We start from the raw sequence: 22,335 nt of genomic DNA on the forward strand, positions 1-22,335 counted from the left end.
TATGTATATTATTTTTAGCTTTTGACAAAATTTCTTGTTTGCATTTAATCTCAAATATAGAAAATATTTTTATTATCTAAAATAACGTGAAAAATTAACGTACACACCTATATAAAGTTTAAAAATTATTCATTGATATTAACATGAATATAGTAATACGGAAAAATATAAAACCATTGATTTTACTGGCATGCGGAAAGAGAAAATCAGAGCGAAGAAAGTTTAATTGCGATTGCAAAAAACCTAATCACAAGTTTAATGCATTTTTTATTTATATCATCATAGATGTTATTACACAAATTTCAGCTTTGCAAGTATCTTTAGCAATTTTTTTTATTTCTTTACTTTTAAATTAATCGTCAGATCATATCTTTTGATCCATTAATTGTTTTTGTTAGTAAATTTCGAAATTTCGAATATATTTATGTATATTATAAATTAGAATTTTGCTTTGTGATAATTAGAATGATTCCGCAAAATGCAATATTTCATTTTATTTATTTATTAGAACAATCTGTTACTTTTTAAGGAGCAATAAGATTTTGCAAAGAAAAAGATTTATAGATCTTTGAGAAAGGATTCGATTAACTAAACAGATCTATTATCCATTTGGCTATTAATATGAAGCAATTCTAGCGATACTTTCATGCCCAAACGAAAACCATAAATTTCATGTCGGAAAAGAAAAACGCGCCGATAAATAATGCATCCTTTCACCGACCAGCCGGCCAGCCGACCATTTTCTAATTCTCCCCTCCTCTCCATCGCTCCAGTATCCACCGCGAATATTGGATTCCTCGTTCCCCTTTACCATCAAACACGTCGAACACGTTTTTTTCGCCGGTTCCTTAATCAAACGGAAATTACCCGCGCGAAGTTGTCACCGGATACTCGCATTCACGAATTCGAGAAAAAGTTTAAATCGGAATGCGCCAAATCGAATCACGTTTATCCCCCCCGGCCCTCCGTCGCCTCGGAAACAAAGTGTCGACTAGCCATAGGGATGGCGAGGTAACAGAGAGAGGGTCGGAAAAGGGAAGATCGCTCTTAAAACCTGGAATCAATTACGCGAGGATTCCGATTGGTATTAAAGCCTTTTCCTAATGTCCGGGTGTGCGAACGTGTCGCTTTCCTAATCCTTTACAGACCCGAAGATTACCTAGCGCGGAAACAATCTGATGAGTTTTTAATTTCTTTTACTGTAATTTTATTGTGATTTTTATTAATTTTTATTGTGATTTATTGTAATTTTTTGTATCCACTACGGGAAATTTCTTGAATTAGCAGATGCATATATTCTTGATGAAAATTTTGAGATCTATGGATGGCTAAATTGGGGGATTTTTACGCGAAGTAATAATTATACCGGAAAGATTTGTAGAAAAGGGAGGGATGGAAAATGAGCTGACGATACACCGATCGCACTGGAATCTTGTAGAAATCGACTTTTGGAGGTCGGCGGAGATTCGAGTGGATCGATTAATCGAGTTACGCGAGCCGGAAACGGAAGAGGAAAGTTTCCTTGGCTGAATTCAATTTGGAAATTAAAGGATTCGCAAGCGGAACGAATCGAGGAAGTCTCCCTTTTTTCAGAGTAGGGGATGAGAGAGGATTTATCGTCTTTGTTTTTCGTTAAGTCGCTTAAATTCGTGTGCGACGAATAGTTTTGCTTATAGTCGACGATTCTTGACGGGCGACGATGATTTTTTAAAGAATGCATAACAGACTATTAGAAATAAAATAGAATAAATAAATATAATAGAATATACTAGAGCTTTAGTATTATTTTTCTAAATCGAAGTATTTGACATAATTATATGCAAAACTATGCAAGACAAGTTATGAAAGTTTCAACTTATATTTGTTTTCAAGTTTTCTATTAAAATCTTTTACTTCCTTATAAATAATAGATAAGAGATAATTGGAAAAATTATAGAAAAAGAAATAAACACTATTAATTATATTTTGTGAGCTCTCTTCTAGATGTCTATCTACCAAAATTTATTTTATATTCTTTACTATTATATTATTATTTTCGACTATTTTGATTATTTATAATAATAATTTTCCAAAAAATATTAAATATTTTTAAATCTAATTATATTTTATAAAATGATTATTTATGTGTGCATTAATTTAAAATTTTACTGAAATATTTACTTATAATACATTTCTTATTAATCAGATTCTTATACTTCTATTTGATATATTGCGATTTTATATATTTTATAATATTTTACTAATTTAATATATTTATATTTTAAATATATATAAATAATGTATATATATATATATATATATATATATATATATGTTTAAAATAGATTGTATTATTAATAAAATACTAACGATAAAATACGAGATACTTAGAGAAATAGCTAGATATTGTATGCACTTCTCTACGTCAACGTTTCGTTATTTATTACTTTTTAAGTTTCAAACTTAGAAATGTGGATACTTGAAATAGAGGGTTTGGGGGAAGGCGATAATTGGTGCAATTACGTTGGCGCGGACACTATCAGGTGGATGATGAAAGGGACGAGAGGGATGAAAGGGACGAAAGGGACGAAAGGGCTGGATTGTATATTGCGACGCGAAGAAATCGAATTACCATGGTAAAACCATCCTAATGCATTCGCCCGTCACAGAATTCCGCGCGCTTGTTCGCTCGTGCGAATTAATAGCGCGCATTTGCAACGCAAAACCAAATATTTAAGAAATATATTTCAGCAATATATATTAATTGTAAATATAGCCTTTTAATGGAATTTATTAAATATGTAAATTAAATTAGATCTCGTGATATGTGGAATATACGCGAGAATAAGATTAAAATAAACGGAAAATATTAAATAAATTATTAGACAGAACGATATTTTAAGTGATTTAATAAAGTAACACTTGAAATTAAAATATTTGCAAATATTTTAAGAGATAATAAAAATTTAATTTTTTTAAATTGGCTAGTTTATATATTTTATTCATTTCAACTTTTATTAATATTACACATCTACTTATGATATTATATTACTGGACTAGATGATATATCTAATTTATAATATTACTCTAACAATTGCTTGTTATTTACACTTGTTGTTCATTGTACATTCTTGATTCATGTGCTATATGAGATATTAATGAGCCATTATAATGCAAAACAGAATCGTAAAAGTCGGTTTGCCGCGAACAGAGATGATTTGATGTTACCAAGATATATATCTTTTTTTTTTTACGTGAGCGCGCTCTTTTACAAGACAATGCATTTTAGAATGGTCCGCAATTCGGCCTGCAATTCTGCGCATCGGGATGCAGCTGGAAACGTGTTAGTGATCACTTTACGAGCCGACGTGATTGCAATCATCCTCCTTTCGCAGGCCGGTACCGCTCTCGGGAATCCCTGAGTGAACTTTTAATAATTCACTCGCAGCCGAATGCAAGCGTAGTAGCGAAAAAAGGAGAAGGGGAAGGGTGAATGCTGCATCTGCTTGAAAAAAAAAATTGGATCTTAAGAGGCATACGCGTGAGTGGAATATTCGAGCGGATTGTCCTAAGCAGTAGAAGGGCAGTAGGAGAACAGATTCAGATGTTAGTTTTGACACATTCTGTATACAGAGTCTTAAGATAAATAATTATTATTAATTCTATGAGCTTTTCTCTCTTTCTCTCTGTGTATATAATAAAAATGTTCATATGTAATAAATTAATAAATTTTTTTCTCCATCTTAGTACATATGAAACTAGATTTTTCATTTTGAAAAGGAAAATTGTCAAAAAAATTAGACAAGTATGTATAAACATGTAAGTTTAGAATTGCTTTCAAACTAAATTATTCGGCAACATTGATGCAACGTCAACTGTCATTAAAACGATGTACAAATCAGTTCTCTGCCAAGAGATTGTGTTTATATTGAATGAAACCACTTAACATTGACATTAACAAGTAAACGAAGCGAATAGCACAATAAAATTAGTATCATAGAATAAAATATCTTTTTTATTATAATAGTTTATCGGAATAACAATATCTATTGAGCAAAATAAAAAATTTTTCTATGTTTCTTAATTTTATCTAGAATGCTGTTTTTATAAAAGTTGTTGCAAATCATCGAATTACTGAGAATAAAAATATTATTTCTGCACAAACTATATGTTCTCTCACCAAAGATAGTCTGTTAAGTTTCACTGTAGATTTCAGTCAGAATTTGTGCTACAATAAGTCTGGTCAAAATGAGGGATAATTAATACCATTTAATAATTATGTTACGTTATCTCAGACATTGACAATATGCGCGTATATTTTTATTTATAAAGAAAAAAATTGAAATTATATAAAAAGTAAGAATTTATTATTTGTTGCCAGTCTTACAATTTAGCGTTTATACGAAAAGCATTCTTTTATTTTTAGTCTCTCTTATCTCGCGAACTTTTATTTCTAATTCTGTATAATAACAATGGTAAAAGAGTTAAGAGAAACGACGATTTTCTTAAGATAAGTTTCCGGGTTTTGGATCGCCGTTGCTGCGGGATATGCGTAGAATTATCAAGCGGACTTCAGCGGTTCTTTATAAGCTTCTTAATTCGCGTCGTAAAGTTTACGATGCCGGTCGTCGGGAGGGAGAATTGAATTTACGTTGCCTCCCTCGCAATTAACATTGCGTCACGAGTTCGAGATTACATCGAAAGTCGAAACGAGACTCAAGGCAATCCTCCAAGGTCGTTCGGGGATAATTAGATTTCGCCGTGTGATCTTGAGTAATGATGTAGTTTTGCGTACTACAATCGTGCCACTCAAAAATCTTTTCGTGTATTTCTCTTTCTCTATTGTTTTCTGATAGTGATAGAATAGCTACATGTAACGTAGAAATAATTATAAAGTATTCGATATCGTTCTTGAAACTTTTCAATTTTTATCTTAAATATCTTAGTTTTCTCATCATTAATATTTCTTTTATTACTGTTAAGATAAGTTTAACCATATATTTATGTAGATAACAATAGAAATGAGACAAATGTATAAGACATTTTTCCTATGAAACAAAGTTTTCTATAAAGTCATTTTACATTAATTTTGCTATCAATATTATTATAATTAATTTTCTTTAGAATAGCTAATAGCTGATAAATTTCAATCTTTGTAATCTCGTACATTTTTTAGTAAATTTTCTCTTGACCTTTTTTATAACAATGTCGGCATTATTATTATTATTATTATTATTATTATTATTATTGTATTATTATACATATATTATGAACTAACATTCGGTGAATAAGTTATGCTTCATTGTTTCTAATTCTAACAATATAATCAATTATTGATCACACAGTATTGTGTTACACTTAACACAATATACGTGTATGTTTTGTGTAGCAGAATCAGGACGCCATTACTAATTAATGTATTAAATCTATTTTAGAGAATCTGTAATGTACAGAGAATTCTCGAGCTATGATTTTACGTGCTACATAATAGAAAATATTTACATGAACAGAGAATTATATATGTTATTTTATTTTTCAAAATATTACATGACATCTCATTATGACACTTCGGTGTAAATCACAACAAATGATTTGACTTCAGAATGGGGTCCTCTTCAAATATCAAATGAATATAGATAGAGTGCGTTAAATGCTATTAAATCAAATTGTGCAATATAAACGCACCTCTGTATTGCATATTCAACGCACAGACAGAAAGGAGCGGGGGCAGCAACATATCACATAAAATATGTATTTTAACTGCGTGTTATACGGATACGGTTGTAGTATGTGATGACACTACATTAACTTAGTCGAGTTGAAAATATTAAGTGCATAAAACAAATCTCTAATACATTATTTACGGAAGAGATTTCCATTATTGGAGATTAGGCCTATCATAATAATTGATATATAAATTTGTAATGGCATATTATATACAGAATAATTATTGGATATTAATATATGTACAATTCGCTAATTATAAATTACAGATTATAGATATGTAAATATACAAATTGTTAATTATTAAAGAAAGAATAATTACTTATAAAACATAATTATTTGAAAAAATTGTCTTATATAAATATTTATTTTTTAAATTGAAAAACAGAATCAAAATTTTATCCATTGTGTTAAAATTCTGAAAATGAAGTTTTAACTTTTTATAAAGATTTCGTTTTGTGTTTTATACATCTTATTTTTTGTATTAACAATATATTTTATTCGCGATTTCTCTTATTGTTATTATTTAAAAGTTAAAGCTGCTTTGTACGCATTCTTCTCTATATAAATAATTTCTCTTTCACATATATATATGTATAATCTTTTCTCTCTCTTCCCTCCTCTCTCACTCTCTCTCTTTCTCTCTTCCTGCTTTTCTATCAACGTATGTTCTTCATTCTCACTCGTGCGATTCACTCTTAAGGGTAAATATTTGCACAACTTTCATCTCGCTTCACATTCGCTCGCGTCTTGCCATGAGTAGCTCAAAATAAACGCACGTAATTGTTTACTTGCACCTTACCCAGGAATTTAGGATCTTCCACTCGTCAATTTTCCTAATTAGCGCTAATTATTCAAGGGCGTGCGTGCGGAAAGTTGCGGGTGAGAGCGATTTCGCGTATATGAGTAATTCGTGGGATATGTGTATCAACGAAAATGTAAGATTGCAAGACTATATGTAAGACTATAGTGTTATAAGTATTGCAAAACTAACTTTTAATACGTAATTATCTTAGGATTTATTCCAAATATTTGATTTTTAATAATTTAATTATGTAAATGTAAAGAGCTATATTACTCGCTATTTTGGGCAAGCTTTGATTATTGAGCTTGTTATAGTAACGGTTTATTGATATATGAAATGGCGTTGCTAACCACAGAGCGCAAGACAGCATTGAATATATATGGAGAACTGAATACAATCGAAAATCTCAATTATTCGATTTAATTGAACTAATCTAAAATGCAAATGCGTCATCGGTTATTGGAATAACCCTTCTGATTTTATTGATGAATTTGTGAAAAAAATCAGTATGATGACACTTAGATTATATATTAAATTTTGTAATGTTAAAATAATTGAAAATGTACGATGTGATTTTAATGAATAATTTTTTGCTCATCTTTAATCGTCGGATTTCAAAAACATAGTCAGTTTTAATACTGCAATCTTATGTCTGCAGAATATAGTATCTTTAGATATGTAAAGAGCGGAAGAAGTTGAAACCACTTAGAAATCCGTAAGAGAGAAAATTATCGAGACGTCCAAACTTTGACGGTCCGTAGGATATTATGCGACAGTTTCTGCAGCTTTTGTTTCGTTTCTTACATAAATTATGAATAATCCCCTTAATTCTTCCTTTCCAAAACTTATGACGAGAAAGGCGCGTGATTTTAATATATTAATGATAACTATAAGCTTAGCCTATGATAATAACAATTCTAGTGAGTTTAAACATACAATAAAGGTATAAAATAAATCCGAAAGAATTGCATAATATTTCAGATCACTAACACTGAAATAAAAACGGGAATAAGAATTAAATAATTTAAATTCCCTGTAAAATGGCTTTAATAGTTAAAAAAATATATAGCATGATAAATATTTACTTATTTCTTTATTTGTAAAATAAAACTATAAAGAGAGAAGAACAAATTATTTAAAAATAGGAAAGAGAATAAACACAAAAATATAATATATACACTATTATTCAGTTTTGAGATCATTTGTGTAAGAAATACGTAAGAACAATTAACGTTTCGAATGGTGGGCATACCTTAAGGTTGGCTCACGCCATAAATAACAGCCGACGTGTTAGCTAAATTCTAGTCCGACCCAACTAGAACGTAATTAGAAATCCGCCGCGAGAATCATTGCCAAGTACCGAGCTGATTGGAATTTTATAGCACGTTACAAATAACCTTAATTTCTTTGATAACGAAACAATCAATATTTATACAAAGCACTGGTGATTCTTTTATCCTATAGTAATTATACAGATAACGAGATTTAATTTCAGAATAATCATTATACGCCTTTTATCTATCTATAATTCGAGAGGAATGTTTTTGCGAACTTATATATATGACATTCTTTCTTTAAAATCGTACCAAAATGCGTAGTAAATGTTGGTAAAGTTTGACCAGATGTTCTAGGAACATCTTGCATGGGGATTGTATTGAAGTCATTATTACTGGGCTCACTTTCGCGTCATAAAATTGGAGACGAAACGACGATTCTTCGTCGATTAAATCCATCGACGCGCCGATTACTAATTTTGACGTGTAAGCCAATATTTACCCCAACCCCTAGGCCATCGTAACTGTCGATATTTATCGAGAACAACTCTTTAATACCGGTACCGTACCGGTGTCAATCGTCGTTCCGATATACCCGTGAAATCGATAACTGTTCTTCGTTTATCGGTGATGCGAGCTTTTTGATGATCTCTCGATAAACTTTTTTCTCGTAAGCAATCAAAGTTACAATTAGATTTGTGTGACGAGCGACACTGCGACAAAAATATGCGTAATATGAAAATAATGTGAATAATTAAAGAGCTGTTAAGAATGGTTGAATATATGAAAGAATTATTAAATAATTGATTGAGAGACCATCTCACAAACCGTGATAAGTCTGATAGAATTTTTTATTATTATTATCAATAATATTAATGCTATTTAATCTTTTAAGCGATGCGCTAAATAACGCGCAATGCTTTTGCTTTTCTCATTCAGTTTCGCATAAATCGAATTTAACACGGTAATTCTAAAGTACTGTGCGATAAAATAATATGTGACACACACACATTGAACAAAAATATACACTCGCATGCGCGCGCGTATTATTAATTTAATAAATTAAATTTACGTGGATATATTTATATATAAAACGCGTGAGGTTATATATGTATCGTACAATCAGTATTTTGGTTTAAAAGATTATGTAAATTTTTTGATGCGGATGAATTTGTTTTAACGTGGTGTTTGATGAATTGATATATATCTAACTAAAAAATAAAAAAATAAACAAATAAATAACAAATAGATAGTAATGATGACGATGATCAAATACAAATGATACATGTGAGTATGTGTAGATAGCTTTCTAGTGTCAAAGGGACATTCGCGATCGCTAATTGGCGCGTCGTGGATTAATTAATGCCTCGCAATCCCATTGTGCAACAGTTCGTTTTCTACTTTCGTGAAATAACGCATAAAACTAACGAGATCGTTAGCGACAACCGGCATTTTCGCGGAATTAATCGATCCTACGCCGATTAATTGAATTAATCCGTCATTTCCCTTTCCATATTCTACATTTATTCTTTTTCTTGAAATTAACATATATGATATTGACATAAAAATTAAATAACTCTGTAAATGTTAAATTATTAACAAATTAGATTTTATCGGGGGATAACAGAAATTTTTCTGTATTACATTTTAAATTAGCAAGTTTAATTCTTTTTTAGACATTTGCAAGATTAACTTTTATCAGAAATAATATACTTTTTCTATTCGAATATTTTCTGGAAGTTATATCTGTTTTAACTTCTTAAAGCAAACTTTCTTTAAGCATACGGTTTCACTGAATTAATAATAAAGATTTTTAAAATAAATCTTTTCACGGATTTAAAAAAAATCCATTTTTACATTTTTCCTTCTTTTTCTACATTTTTTATATTATTATTATTATTTAAAAGAACAAGAGAGAACTGCTATTTGAAATTTCTTTCCTTTATATTTCAGGCGATGAAGATGAGCAAAGTGGGCAACCAAACCAATTCACAGGACCCACAGGCAGTGAATTCACGCGTTTTCGTTGGAAATCTGAATACATTTCAGTGCAGCAAGACCGATGTAGAACGAATGTTCCAACGCTATGGCCGTCTGGCTGGTGAGTTTATTACAAAAATTGTAATTTGCAAAAATTTTTTTAATCTGTTGAAAGAAGATCGTTAAAAATTAAACTGCCAAAAGCTTTGTATTCCTAAAAATCTTTTTCAAAAATATGTTTCGAGTTAGATATGCTGAAAGATAGAAAGTTAGAAAGTAGATTGCACAAAAAATACAGTGAAAAAGTGTGAATTGCTAAAAAATCTTTGTCGAAAATAACTCTTATAAAATATATTTAATATGTGTAGTAGACTACTGAGAATAAAAATCTTAAAAATTTACTTCACAGAAATAGACAATTGAAAAATAAATGTCAAATCTATGTGCGATCTATGTTATATAATTTATTACTTTTAAAAGAATTTGGCATAGAGAATCATATTATATTTATATTTCTGGAATTATAGTATTACAAACGAAAAGAAGATACAATTGTTGCAAAAACTTCGATTGTTAAAATATACCTATATTCTTATTTTATTTTTAGAATTAAATATATCTCAAAATAAATAGCAAATATGAATCGAGATAGGCAGGTTTTCTGATTTTATTTATCTTATTCGCATCTAAACTCATTTTAACACAAATAATCTCGTGGAAATATTTCGTGGTCAGGCAATTTCACCGAGCAGCAATTTTTTATCGTTTCTTTCGCACACGAACGTCAATTCTGCAAACTATGAAATCGATTTCTTTGCAAAATACAGCGATATTAATAAACATAAGATAGCGATATAAGAAAGATGAAAAGTGATTGTTAAAAGAGAATCGTTTGATCATTTCCGAATTTGTTCTCTATTCTTTCTGAGATTCCCGATAAATCGAATCGTGTGAGAAATCGGCGACCTGATAACATTCGATAATTCGCGATCGAATAACTTATTATCCAGCGCGGAAAAATTGCATCGAGAAGAATGGCGGAAGGGGCAGCGGGACTTCTGGAAAATGGGATCCCGGTAACGCAATTTGTGCCACGGCGACTTGACCTTCGATAGCTAGAATTGGATATCCGTCGGTCTCCAGTTTCAGGAGGAGCAGCACGATGAGTGCCGCTGCCTCCTCTTCCTTTGTAAGCCGTAACCTCGTTTACCCCGCAATCGCAGGATTTGTTATCCCGGAAAATCATTTTTCCCGCGCGGGAGCTTTCCTCTATTCGGAAAATGAAATTACAATTGTGATCTAGAATGATAGATAGATGGACGATGATAAGTCGAGAATGATTATGTGACCGGGGTCATATATGATAGATCGGCGAGCGAAATAATAAGAAATCGCTTTATCGAATTTACTGTGAATCATTTATATATAATTCGATATATAGAATGCTCCACAACTCACGCCTTTAATTTTAATGGAATTACATTCTTGGGATTGAATTCTTTTTTTCAATCAAAACATTTTCTAGAGTTCTTTCTTTCTCTTCAAACATTACATATCTTTGCAATTAAATTTTAAGTAAAAATATTGTAAATATTGCAAATTTATCTGAAAGTAATTATAGAATATGATTTTGATTTTTTCAACTGATATTATATCACGTATATAACGTGCAAAAATAAAACAAGTGGAATAAAAAATGTAATAAAATACAACGAGATAAAATTATACAGTAAGGATGAAGAATGCTGCGAAATTAGCCTCGCGTCGATGCAGGTGATATTGGCGTTCCAACGTCGAGCGTCGCCGGGTTTCATCGGAAAGTTACTCCGCCGCTCCGTCCGGCAAAATCGCAATTTCAAATGTCGGATGTCGAAATTACAAGGAGCTGCTAGCTGCCGATAAACAGCTTACTTTCTCAATAAAGGACGAAGACAATAAGGGCAACTTCGTCCTTGTAGGAATTAAGGCGTTCGCTGGATTAGAGGGACGCCGATACGAAGGATAAGCCGCGTCCTGTACGAAGGCGATGCCGCGTGCAACTCGCGATAGCAGATAAATTACAAATTCTACGAATCGAATATCTCTTTTACAAACAAAGTTTAACGCGAAAATGTATACGATCACCGGCTTTTGAAAATTACTTCTATTTGAGATCCGGTTTAGAGGACGGAATTCTTGGCAAAGATCGGTTCAATTTTCATAATTTCTTTGCACGAGATTTATGTATCTTAAAAATGAAACAGAAAGGGATGAATACACATTGCAATAATCTTTTCCGGATGGTTTTGGATGACGACGGATAATTTTTAAAAATGAGGATTATTTTGACATTTGCAATTATAATTTATAAGATTAAAGTAGTTTTATAATTTTGATTAAAAAGAGTGAGAGAGAGAGAGAGACAGAGAGATAATTAAGAATAGAAAATTTCTTTATTTAATTTGATTAAAAATTTTATACATCTATTTTTTATTTAATTTTATTACATTTTAACGAATTTAGAACTTACGATTTAATATTTTAGAGATTTTATTTTATGTCAAAAAAGAAAATATTGTGAAAAACCAACCAACCAATCTTTTGTTAAGGGAAACTCGATTTTCAGTTATCCAAAGAATCTAAACGAAGAGGATGGCGGCATTTTTGGCACATCGTATATAACAGATGTGTATTGGAAGAAATCGTCGCTAGAATGATTTAAATCTGTACTGTCGAATGCCTAGATAACAACACTAGAGAGTCTCTCTGTCGACAAGTTTTCCAATATAAAGTCGATATTTGTTCTATATAAATGCCAAAACATTGGAAAAATTCACTGTAACAGGCCCTCAACACAGTACTGCTGTTATCGAGGCACTCGGTCGTCACTTTGGAGAGTGACGACCTTTACAAAAACGTAGTTACGAAAAATACAAAATAATTGTTACAAAGAGCAAACTTGTTTATTTCCGTGAAGATCTTTCTATCAAATCAAACTTTGATTTCCATTTTTCCATTTCAACGTGCTTTGCCTTTTTCACAATTGAATTTATTCGGTTATTTGGAACTAAAAGTGAGAAAGAAATAAATCATATGCAACTTTTTATTACAAAACTGCTCACAGTTTTTATTTTAAAAGTTGTTAACAGTAGTTTTTACTCAAACTTCTTACGTTTAATTCGATTTAAATGCTATGTTTTATTTAGATAATTCAGAATCAAATAAATATGTAGATGAGGAGACTTATCTCGAGTGATCTTGATCACGGTCATGATTCTCTGAGTAAAAAGTTTTAGACATCACTCATTATTTATTAAAAAGTTATTAACAAATAAAAGTTTATGCAAATGGGTTTGTAACTTTGCGCATATATTATGTTAGAGATTTACTTGCTTTTCGCATGTGTTAGGTGTCTATTTTGCAGAAAAAGTACCAAGTAATGTGAGGTGGACCTCGTTTTACATGGAAAGTAACAAGCCCATGAGGAAGCGTATAATTATAGACCTCGTCACACTGAAAGCACCGGGCGTTGTGAGGTAGAAAGTGTCTAGCTTCTCGTGGAAAGTTGCAAACCTATGATCCTCTTGCTACATTTTATTTTTTAATATTTTTGAACATTTTATATAAGAGTCAATATTTTTCCTAAGTATGTGTGGAATCTGTTGCAGTTGGGTAGCAATATCCATATAAACTGTGTTTAATAATACATTTTTTATTGTTAGTCAACGCTCCAACTTTGATTTGAATGAACCTTTATTTATTAATAACACTTTTTAATAAACAAGAAGCGACGCTGAAACCTTTTAAAGATTACTCAGAGTCATAACTTTTGACAAGATCAAGATCATTTGAGGAGAATTCTCATTTACATATGTACTTATACTTAGAGTCGAGTTGTTCTAAAAGAGAAACATTTTATTAGGCGTATATTGCCTTTTCAATTTATATCCACACAAAAAGTTCTTTCTCTCACTTATTTCTTCTTTTCTTTTAAATTATAAAATTTGAAATTAAAAAAAAATATATTTTTCTCTCCATTATTTTACTACATATTTAAAGCAGTGAAAATAACATATGAATTTGCAAAATAACAATAATGATTCTCATTTGTTTGGACTTATGGTATCTATATCTTGTACAGAAACAAAATAAAATGAAGCTCAGTATTGTCCTTTATTCTCAAGAACGTTCTTCTTTTAGTAGAATGTTCTATAATGGGGTTCTGTAACTTTATATCAGATCTTATAACATCCTCAAGATCTCATCGCGAATGTTGGTTTTGTATCGATTCTGTTTGCAGTTGAACATTTTCGAAACTCTGCAAGCATCTCTACAAAATTTCGCAACTTTGATTATATATTACCATTAGCGGTTAAAACTAATAAAAATGATCGATATCTCAAGATAGTTCCATAAAACGATTTTCTATAACGATACGTTCTTCTTGTGTTTGAATGTGGTTTTAATACCAAAATTAAGTAAACATTTTTGTTGAGGAAATCAATTTTTCTTCGTGCATTGAAACATTTTTATTTTTATTAAACGAAAATTGAGTAAAATTTATTAATCACTATAATATATGGAAACAATATATATGAAAATAACAAAATATAATTTATACATAAGGATTATGAAAAAGTTTTGAAGCTTAATTAATTTTGTGTATATTATATATAGATTGTAAAATAAAAAAACTTAACATAAACTATTGTTTTATATACAAAAAATATAAGAAAAAGGGATATACATATGTATAAAAGAGAGATCTATATATGGCCATATGCCAAAAAATTTAAATGAATGTAAAAATAACATTTAGAATCCTGAAAATAAAATAATGACAACCGAAGGGCATCATATCAACCATCCTGTACTCGCACATATACTTGCACTTACGGTCGCGCATTTCGCTATCGCGGTTTTTATGGCCAGAATAAATTTCGCCGCGGAACGATCTCTTGAGCGTCGATATCGAACTCGTGCACCCACCGTGCACAAATGCACACATAACACCGTCCCCTTACGTATGACATGCGCGCAGACAGCGATTTAAATTCTGGAATAAACGTTACGACGATGACGAGTTACGTTACGAGAATCGAAGATCGATATACGATCGACACGACGATCTCCTTTCGACCGATACGCTCGAAAAATGTGAGGGGTGGGCTTAAGCTTTGAGATATGAGGATGATATAGTGCTTTATCGGAGAGTCGAGTCCCGAAGCGCTAAATGTTTCGAGGGACATCGACAGGATCGCTATGTAATACATGATAAATTTACTCTTGCCCAAAAACGAAGAATAGATAGATAGATTCGAGGATTAAGATCAATAGAAAAGAATTAAAGGAAGTTGTATTGTGAGCCGCTCAAACAAAAGTAGTAATATTTTCTTGTAAACATGAAAAGTTGATAAAATTGAAAAACATAATTTTAGTAAATTTGTAATAAATATAAACTTTCTAATCAATATTTTTTAGAGTAATATTATTAAATTCCTTCTATTTTGAATAATAACGTTTTATACAAAAAAAATCGAGACAAAGAATTTCAAGAATTATATTTTGTAGAATATATTCAGTTGAAATTTACAAAAAAAACGAAAGTTTGAAATAAATAATTGTACAAATATATGATTAATAAATTATACACAAGAAATTTTAAAAAATTGAAAAATACTGTAAATTTAGCAAACAAATCAAATAATTCCATTTCGGATAATTAATTTTTCGAATGTTGCAAACGCGTTCGAAATATCTATATTTTTTTACATCTTAGTCTTTCTATGTTTATATCTTAGTTAGTCTTAGTTATATATTTCCATGGAAGTGAGAAATGTCAATAAGTGTCAATAAATGTTAGTTGGCCACTTATGTTAGTGATAATAATATATTCTGACTAATACTTGAAATAACTGACAATAAGAATCTAATTATTTTCCATATATCCAAGAAATCGTACATAAATATTTTAAATTACAATTGTATTAGATTGAAACAATACCTATAAAATATAAACGTTATAACCAAATTAATAATTAAGCAATTAAACTCATAAAATAACTTATAATCAAAAGATTTATCTTACGTCAAACGTGATAAAAATTACTATTTATTATTTTAACTTACGTTTTGATCATCTTAAAATTGTTTTTCCTGAAAAACTTTAAAAATATATTTGAGAAACTAATTTTTTTAAATAAGTAGCAATTGCTGTCATGTTTAGAGTAGTTAATATATATTCGAAACATTATGTTTTAATCATCTAATCTCTTGTTATAAAAAAAACGAAAGCAAGACAGATGTTATAAATAATGTTATAAATAAGAGGGTTATCTAATTTGTCATTATTAGTTTTTAATATTTATCATTAGTTAATTTTTGTCCAAAGTCTCTGTTCGTGTTAAATCGAGATTCGATTATTTTTAAAATATTTTTATTCAACAATTTTTTTGTGTCTATTGAAGAATGAGCTGATAACAATAGCAGCGATGAAAACTATGAACATCCCTTGCGCCAAGCTTCGCAGCAAAGCTGATTCGCATGGACAGTATTTGCATTCCAGAGCATAACACGCGTACACATATGTGTGAGAGTGCGCGTATGCATGTAGGTTAGATTTACATATTTGTTTCGGCATAATGAATTCCATGCATGGTCAGCTGCTAACCACGCAAAAGTTATTACGGATACACAGATTACAGGTCGTGTCCATGCGACTTGCCGCGCGGACAAAATCGACCGGCAACAACGCGCTCTTGTTTTTATTAATTTGGTTTGCAAAAATGTTTAATATTCCTCGGAGTTGTATTTGATCATTTGGAAATTTCGTTATTTAATTTAGAGATTTTTTGCTTTCGGTTGAAGTTTGCCCAATTAAATGTTGTTTTATTTATTTATCCAAAAAGTTTTCTTGCTAAAAAGAGTTATACTTGTGAGAAAAGTTTGTGTAATTATGCGCAATAGTCTTTGCTAATATTTATGTTTTGTATATTTAAAATACATATTTCTAAAATCACGATTCTCTCTTTCTCATTTAATATTTTATCAATTTTTATTATTTATTTTATAGTTTTGTCTTTTTTAAAACATATGCAGGATGGTTTATTTGAAAGGACTCATTTGATTATTTTCATTACTGAAAGTTTTACAGAACGCTCTTTTTAGATAAAATTTATTCTGCTATAAAAAGACCGTAGATAAAATACTTTTTAAAATTATTTTAAAATAAAAAATATAAATGTTTCAATACAATCATGCATTTTGTACGAGCATATACATATACATATATATAAATTTAAAATTTTTATTTTATTTCTTGATTTTTTCCTGAGTTTTTAAAAGTAAAATGTTAAATGTTAAATTTCACAATTTTGATTAATAGATAAAATGTTGTATATAATGAATAACAGGTAATGAAAATAATTGAAAGTTTATATATATTAAAAATAATAATATGATATTTATCGTAAAGTTAAGACACTGATAGAATGTTTTTTGCGCGAATTTATTTATTTTCCGAATGTTACAAAGTTTAATTGACCTTTTGCATTTTTTTTCTTTGCAGGTATTTCTATGCACAAAGGTTACGCATTCGTGCAGTTCACAAATCCGTTTGACGCACGCAGTGCGTGCCTCGGCGAAGATGGTCGCACCGTCCTCAGCCAGATTCTCGGTGAGTAACCTTTTATACTTTCGTCATATTGTTTAAAGAGTTATTTTAAGAGACACACAAAGAAGGTTGCACGTACCACATTCCTGGAAATGCTTTGTTAAAAGAGGCTTTACATAAAACTTGCAAAAAAAAGACTGTACATAAATATCATTATTCTCTAATTTTATCATTTATTGTATTATATATCATTTATAAAAGATATATAGAGACACATATGAAAAGTATTTTTATGGGTAATAATATTTTTATACGAAAAATATTGTTTATTCGTAGAAAAAAATTTAAAGCGACAGGATTGTGGCGACAGGCATCACTTTTTTCATCGACACATTGACATATATTGACACTTTGTAAAGCGATAATGAAACACAAGGAATGAAAAAGCGGTTTGCATTAATATGCAACGAAGCGTAACATGCCGGCAATATGAAGGATCACTTTGACGTGATCACTTATTCAACACTTGTGGGAGAAAGTGTATCACTCTTAGCGTTTACGAAACGACACCGAGCTTATATAAGACATATTTATGACTTGTGCAAAAATATAAAAAGTGCGCCATAGGTCCGTAATAGATATTGAAAATGTAATATTGAAGAGAGAGTCAGCTAACGTAAATTTTTTCAGATAACATTGTATCGGTTTTTTTATCGAAATTATTTTCCTTTATTTAGAAGAGAAGAGTGAAATAAAAATGTTACATTATTGCATATTATGCATATATTGCATTGTTGTGCCAAAATAATTTCATAATACCATTAGTCCAAGTATAATTTAGTGCGGATTTTTCATCGATCTTTTATTGATTTCATGTAAGATAGGATTCGCTAAATTTTATTTTAATTCGATATAAATCAAATTTAAAAAAGCTATTAATTCTTTATTAAGTCTAAAATTAGGAAAACTAGTGATTTTGCAAATCTTCGACATCTATTAAAAGCAAATCTTGTACAACGAGTTGTATATAAGATTGCTTTATCGAACGAAGAAAGATTTGCTTAAAACGAAAAGTCATTCATGCGGACGCGTAAATTATGAGAATCGCGTGTATTTCCCTCGCATCTGGCATTCTAATCCAACATAGCTGACGTGGGTAAATGCCGGTCCTTAAGATATTAAATTAGAAACACCGCATTCGCATTAGGACGCGCGCGCAGAAATTGCGGAAACCCGGCTATAGACGACCATGAGAATAGATCCCGTCGTTTGGTTCTGACGGCATACGGCATAAACCGTTTTACAAAGGCAGGACTGTTGAATAATCGCACGCGTGAAATAAACAAACAACAATGGGATTAAAATCTGGGAACAATCTCGGATTCAGTGGTACCCACGATTACTATAAAGCATCGTATTTCCCTAAATAAAGCAAATCATCACTGTATCCCCTTGTTTAAACATGGATAAAGCTATGTAATTAGTGCCAATTCTAATAATATATACATATATAGGTAGATAAATAAAGATAGAAATTTATTATTTTTTACTTAGTAAAGAAAATCTGAAAAATAAAAAAGAAGATACAATTTTCTTTCTAATATTTTACTATTAATTAAACACTAAGTGTTTGTTATACTATAAGGTCCATAAAAAGAGTTATGATCCTCGTAGAAGTTTGAAACACCCATGCCATTTATTTGTCATATATGAGAAGCGTTCATGAGATTGTTGAACACGCCCGTGGGACACGTGAAATTGTTGAGGCGTATCCTATACGTTCCCCCGTAATCCACGTATGTCCTTCATGTCCTACATGTTCCACGTATGCTATCTCTCGAGTATCGAATGCGCGTATCAGGATCGAATTTTTCCGGACACTCTCTTCCTACCTCTCGTCTCGATACAACCTTTTTCGTCCTTCACAAACTACGTTCTTTTATCCGAGTATTTCTCGCATTACATTGGCAAATATATGGAGAACCACTCCTTTCTTCTTTAGCTCATTTTTATTTAAGCGCGAACAAAGTTGTTATTTGTTGCCCATAACAATATATAGGAATAAAAAATATGATGAAATTACGTTGTATCTCTCGCAAAGAATATTGTTTACTCCAAAAATTTTCTGTAAATTTCGTTACAAAATGTAATTATATTTACGTTCAAGTCTGATGGGTTTAGAAACTTCAACCCCTTAAAATTTCTACAAAATTGAAAATACAAAATTAGGTTTCTAATTCGTGCGTATCTCAAAGCCATCCGTACTTTTATCCAAATATTTCTCACCGTTCCTGCATGTTATAGCACCGCGCAAAGCTGTCCACCCTCCTATTTCTAACCCGCTTTCCCTTCCCCTGTGGCAAGTCGCACTTGTAAATGCACGTCACCATTCGCGCGCGCGCGCGCGCGCGTCCGCATGTGTACGTGCTTGTCCGCCCCGAAGGTAGGCGAAGCATCGGGCGAACCGCCGGAAACACAGTTCTTGCATTAGCCGAAGAAAGATTTCTGGGGTAATCGTGGCGGAGAAACTGCCATCCCCCGAGAGGACGGGTAGAAGAGAGACAGAAAGAGAAACGAAGAAAGAAAGGAAGCGCGCACGCGCACTTATCGTTCTTATTGGTTCAGGAACGGAGGGTTGACGGCAGGGGGTGGTTAGCGACGGCTAATTCCATCGGGTGTGCGAACGAACGGAGTAAAAGAGTTCCCACGCGATAAGCTTTAACCCTTTGACGCTGCTTGTATCTCCCGAAAAGCGAATCGATCTTCTCTATCGGGTGGCGTGAAAAAGAAGAAAATGCCCAACGGTATCCTCAAGTGTTCTGGAAAAAACATCCCTCCCCGTCTTTTAGACTCTCGAGAGAATTTAAGCGGTCCTCTAAATTTCGAGTAATTTACTACTGTATTTTGTTTTGAGACGACAAACCATGTGAATAAAATTAATGTGTCTTTTATTATTAGAAATTAAAAACCAATCACTCACCTCAGTTTTAAGTTAAAATATATTTTTCGCATTTTGTATTATTCAAAATATGTGTAGAATTTAACATTTTTTTGCAAATGTTTATATATTCATAAATTTATAGAATGTGCTCGACGAAATATAAACGCACACATCTTTTTAAGATTCTAGAAAAAAAGTCAGATTAATATTAATTGTGATATTCACTTCGCGAACGTCATCAACGTTTAACGTCGACTATCCGGAAGACGAGGGTCACATGACGAGAGTAATGCACGGCATATGCAAATACCGGGTGGACGATGATTTATTATACTAATCTCGTTACGAATTAATGTGCTGATTTATGATGGCGCGGTCCTTTTTCACTCTTCGCAAGGTGTCCCGACGCCGCATGAAAATGCGGCATAAGTCATCCCCGTTGCACGGATTTTTTCAAAGCCAACCGCCCCTTGCCCCACCCTCAAAATATCCGTAAATCTAACACATTCGTATATTAAAAACTCCAGGAATTCCTATATTTTTGGCAATTTTTTTTGTGCAACGCATCAATAGCTTTTAAGCTTATAATAGGCTAAAAATTAAATACCGTGATAAATTGCGCTTATTTTTATTTTTAAAGTTTGTGAAGTATTTGTGAGATACTTTAGTTCGAAATTACTCGAGTGTTCAAAATAAATCAGACAATATTTTAAATAATTCTCATTAAGAATTGACTCCATATTTTTCATGAGAGTAATCTGCTAAAAGACATATACAGTGTAGATTTAATAAATTTTAAATTTATATTAATTAATATCTTGTATAATAGAATTTTATTATAAATTTGTAATGTATAAGTTTACCAGAGTGCAAAAATATATAAAGATATATGTAGACAATTTCTAGTAAATATTTCGCAACAACTTTTTGATACGTTTGTACATTGCACAATAGATTTGCGAATCGTACATATAAATTGATATTCTTTTATTATTATTATTTTTTTTTTTACACACATTCTTTAGATATTGCAGTTTGCTCTGTGTCAGAATTTTATTATAATTCTATACGATGTAGAATGATTTTTCAAGAAAATACGAACAACAGAGATATAAAAGTAGAATAAGGATGGGTGATGTCAGACAAGGCCGGACGTTGTAATTTTCGCTCTACTGAACGGTGCTGAAATCTGAATAATATAAAAGCTGCTAAATCTGAAAAAAACTTCTTGATTTGAAAGCAAAATTATAATCTTTTAATTTTATTTACATAAATAAGATGAATATATATTTTTAGGAATAAATTGTCAATATAAATTTACAAATTAATTTTATTAAATTAATCAGATTAATTATTAAATTAATTAAATTAATCAAATTCAGATTAAGGTAATCCAATAAAAATGTTTAAATGAATGTTATGTGAGAATGCCATTATGTGTTTTCATATGACAACCAATATTGAATATGCTGATAATACCGATTTAAATCGCGAGAACTTGAGAGAGGAAATAAAATTTACACTTAGGTCGCTGCTTCCTCGCTAAATAACGGAGTTCGGTTTAATCATTAATTCTGACAAGAGTAGAGGTGGATTTTATCATGTGTCGCGCACGTGCGTGTCATAACGCAACAGTCCAATCGTTGGAAAATCCCCGACCCGTGCCGCGCGCGCGTTTCAATCTCTATCTCGTCCCAAATCCGCCGCTAATTAACAGCAATGCTCGCATTGTTTAATTTCATTATGCAACGTTATTTTAGACTTCAGACTCGTTTATCCGCGAACACAACAACATCGTGTTGCGAGTCGGAAATTCCACTAATTAGGGAGGGCGTATAATGTAATTGCGCTCGGGATCTACCTCGTCCCCTCGCCGTTTCTCCTATCCCTCCTGCCCCGTCTCTTCTTCATCCTTCACTCACCGTCGTTGAGCGAGCTCAAAGTAACCTTTTGCGTGAAATGCGCTTACACTAACGAACTCCGCGCTCGTTACTGGTTACATAAACGATAACCGGCTCACAAAGCGACGCTCTCTCAGTGA

General features: G+C 31.4%; 1 protein-coding gene and 1 long non-coding RNA gene across 9 annotated transcripts in view; one reads left to right on the forward strand and one right to left on the reverse strand.

Annotated features, from left to right (window-relative positions):
* The window catches only part of LOC145944708 (uncharacterized), a 189,807-nt gene that overhangs the window by 98,758 nt on the left and 68,714 nt on the right, over nt 1–22,335 (reverse strand). The window lies entirely within an intron of this gene.
* The window catches only part of LOC145944705 (uncharacterized), a 171,760-nt gene that overhangs the window by 82,282 nt on the left and 67,143 nt on the right, over nt 1–22,335 (forward strand). For 7 of the 8 annotated variants that reach the window (XM_083053247.1, XM_083053243.1, XM_083053244.1 and 4 more), the window contains 2 exons: nt 9,736–9,883; nt 17,309–17,416. In XM_083053247.1, coding sequence (XP_082909373.1) covers nt 9,739–9,883; nt 17,309–17,416 — 253 coding nt within the window. In that variant the 5' untranslated portion in view covers nt 9,736–9,738. Of the gene's footprint in view, nt 1–6,577; nt 6,642–9,735; nt 9,884–17,308; nt 17,417–22,335 lie in introns of those variants that run through there. The other variant, XM_083053240.1, reaches the window with a different exon arrangement.

Source organism: Prenolepis imparis, unplaced genomic scaffold (assembly GCF_030444845.1).
Source record: "Prenolepis imparis isolate NDT839.2.m4 unplaced genomic scaffold, iyPreImpa1.0 SCAF_13, whole genome shotgun sequence".
Lineage (NCBI taxonomy): Eukaryota > Metazoa > Arthropoda > Insecta > Hymenoptera > Formicidae > Prenolepis > Prenolepis imparis.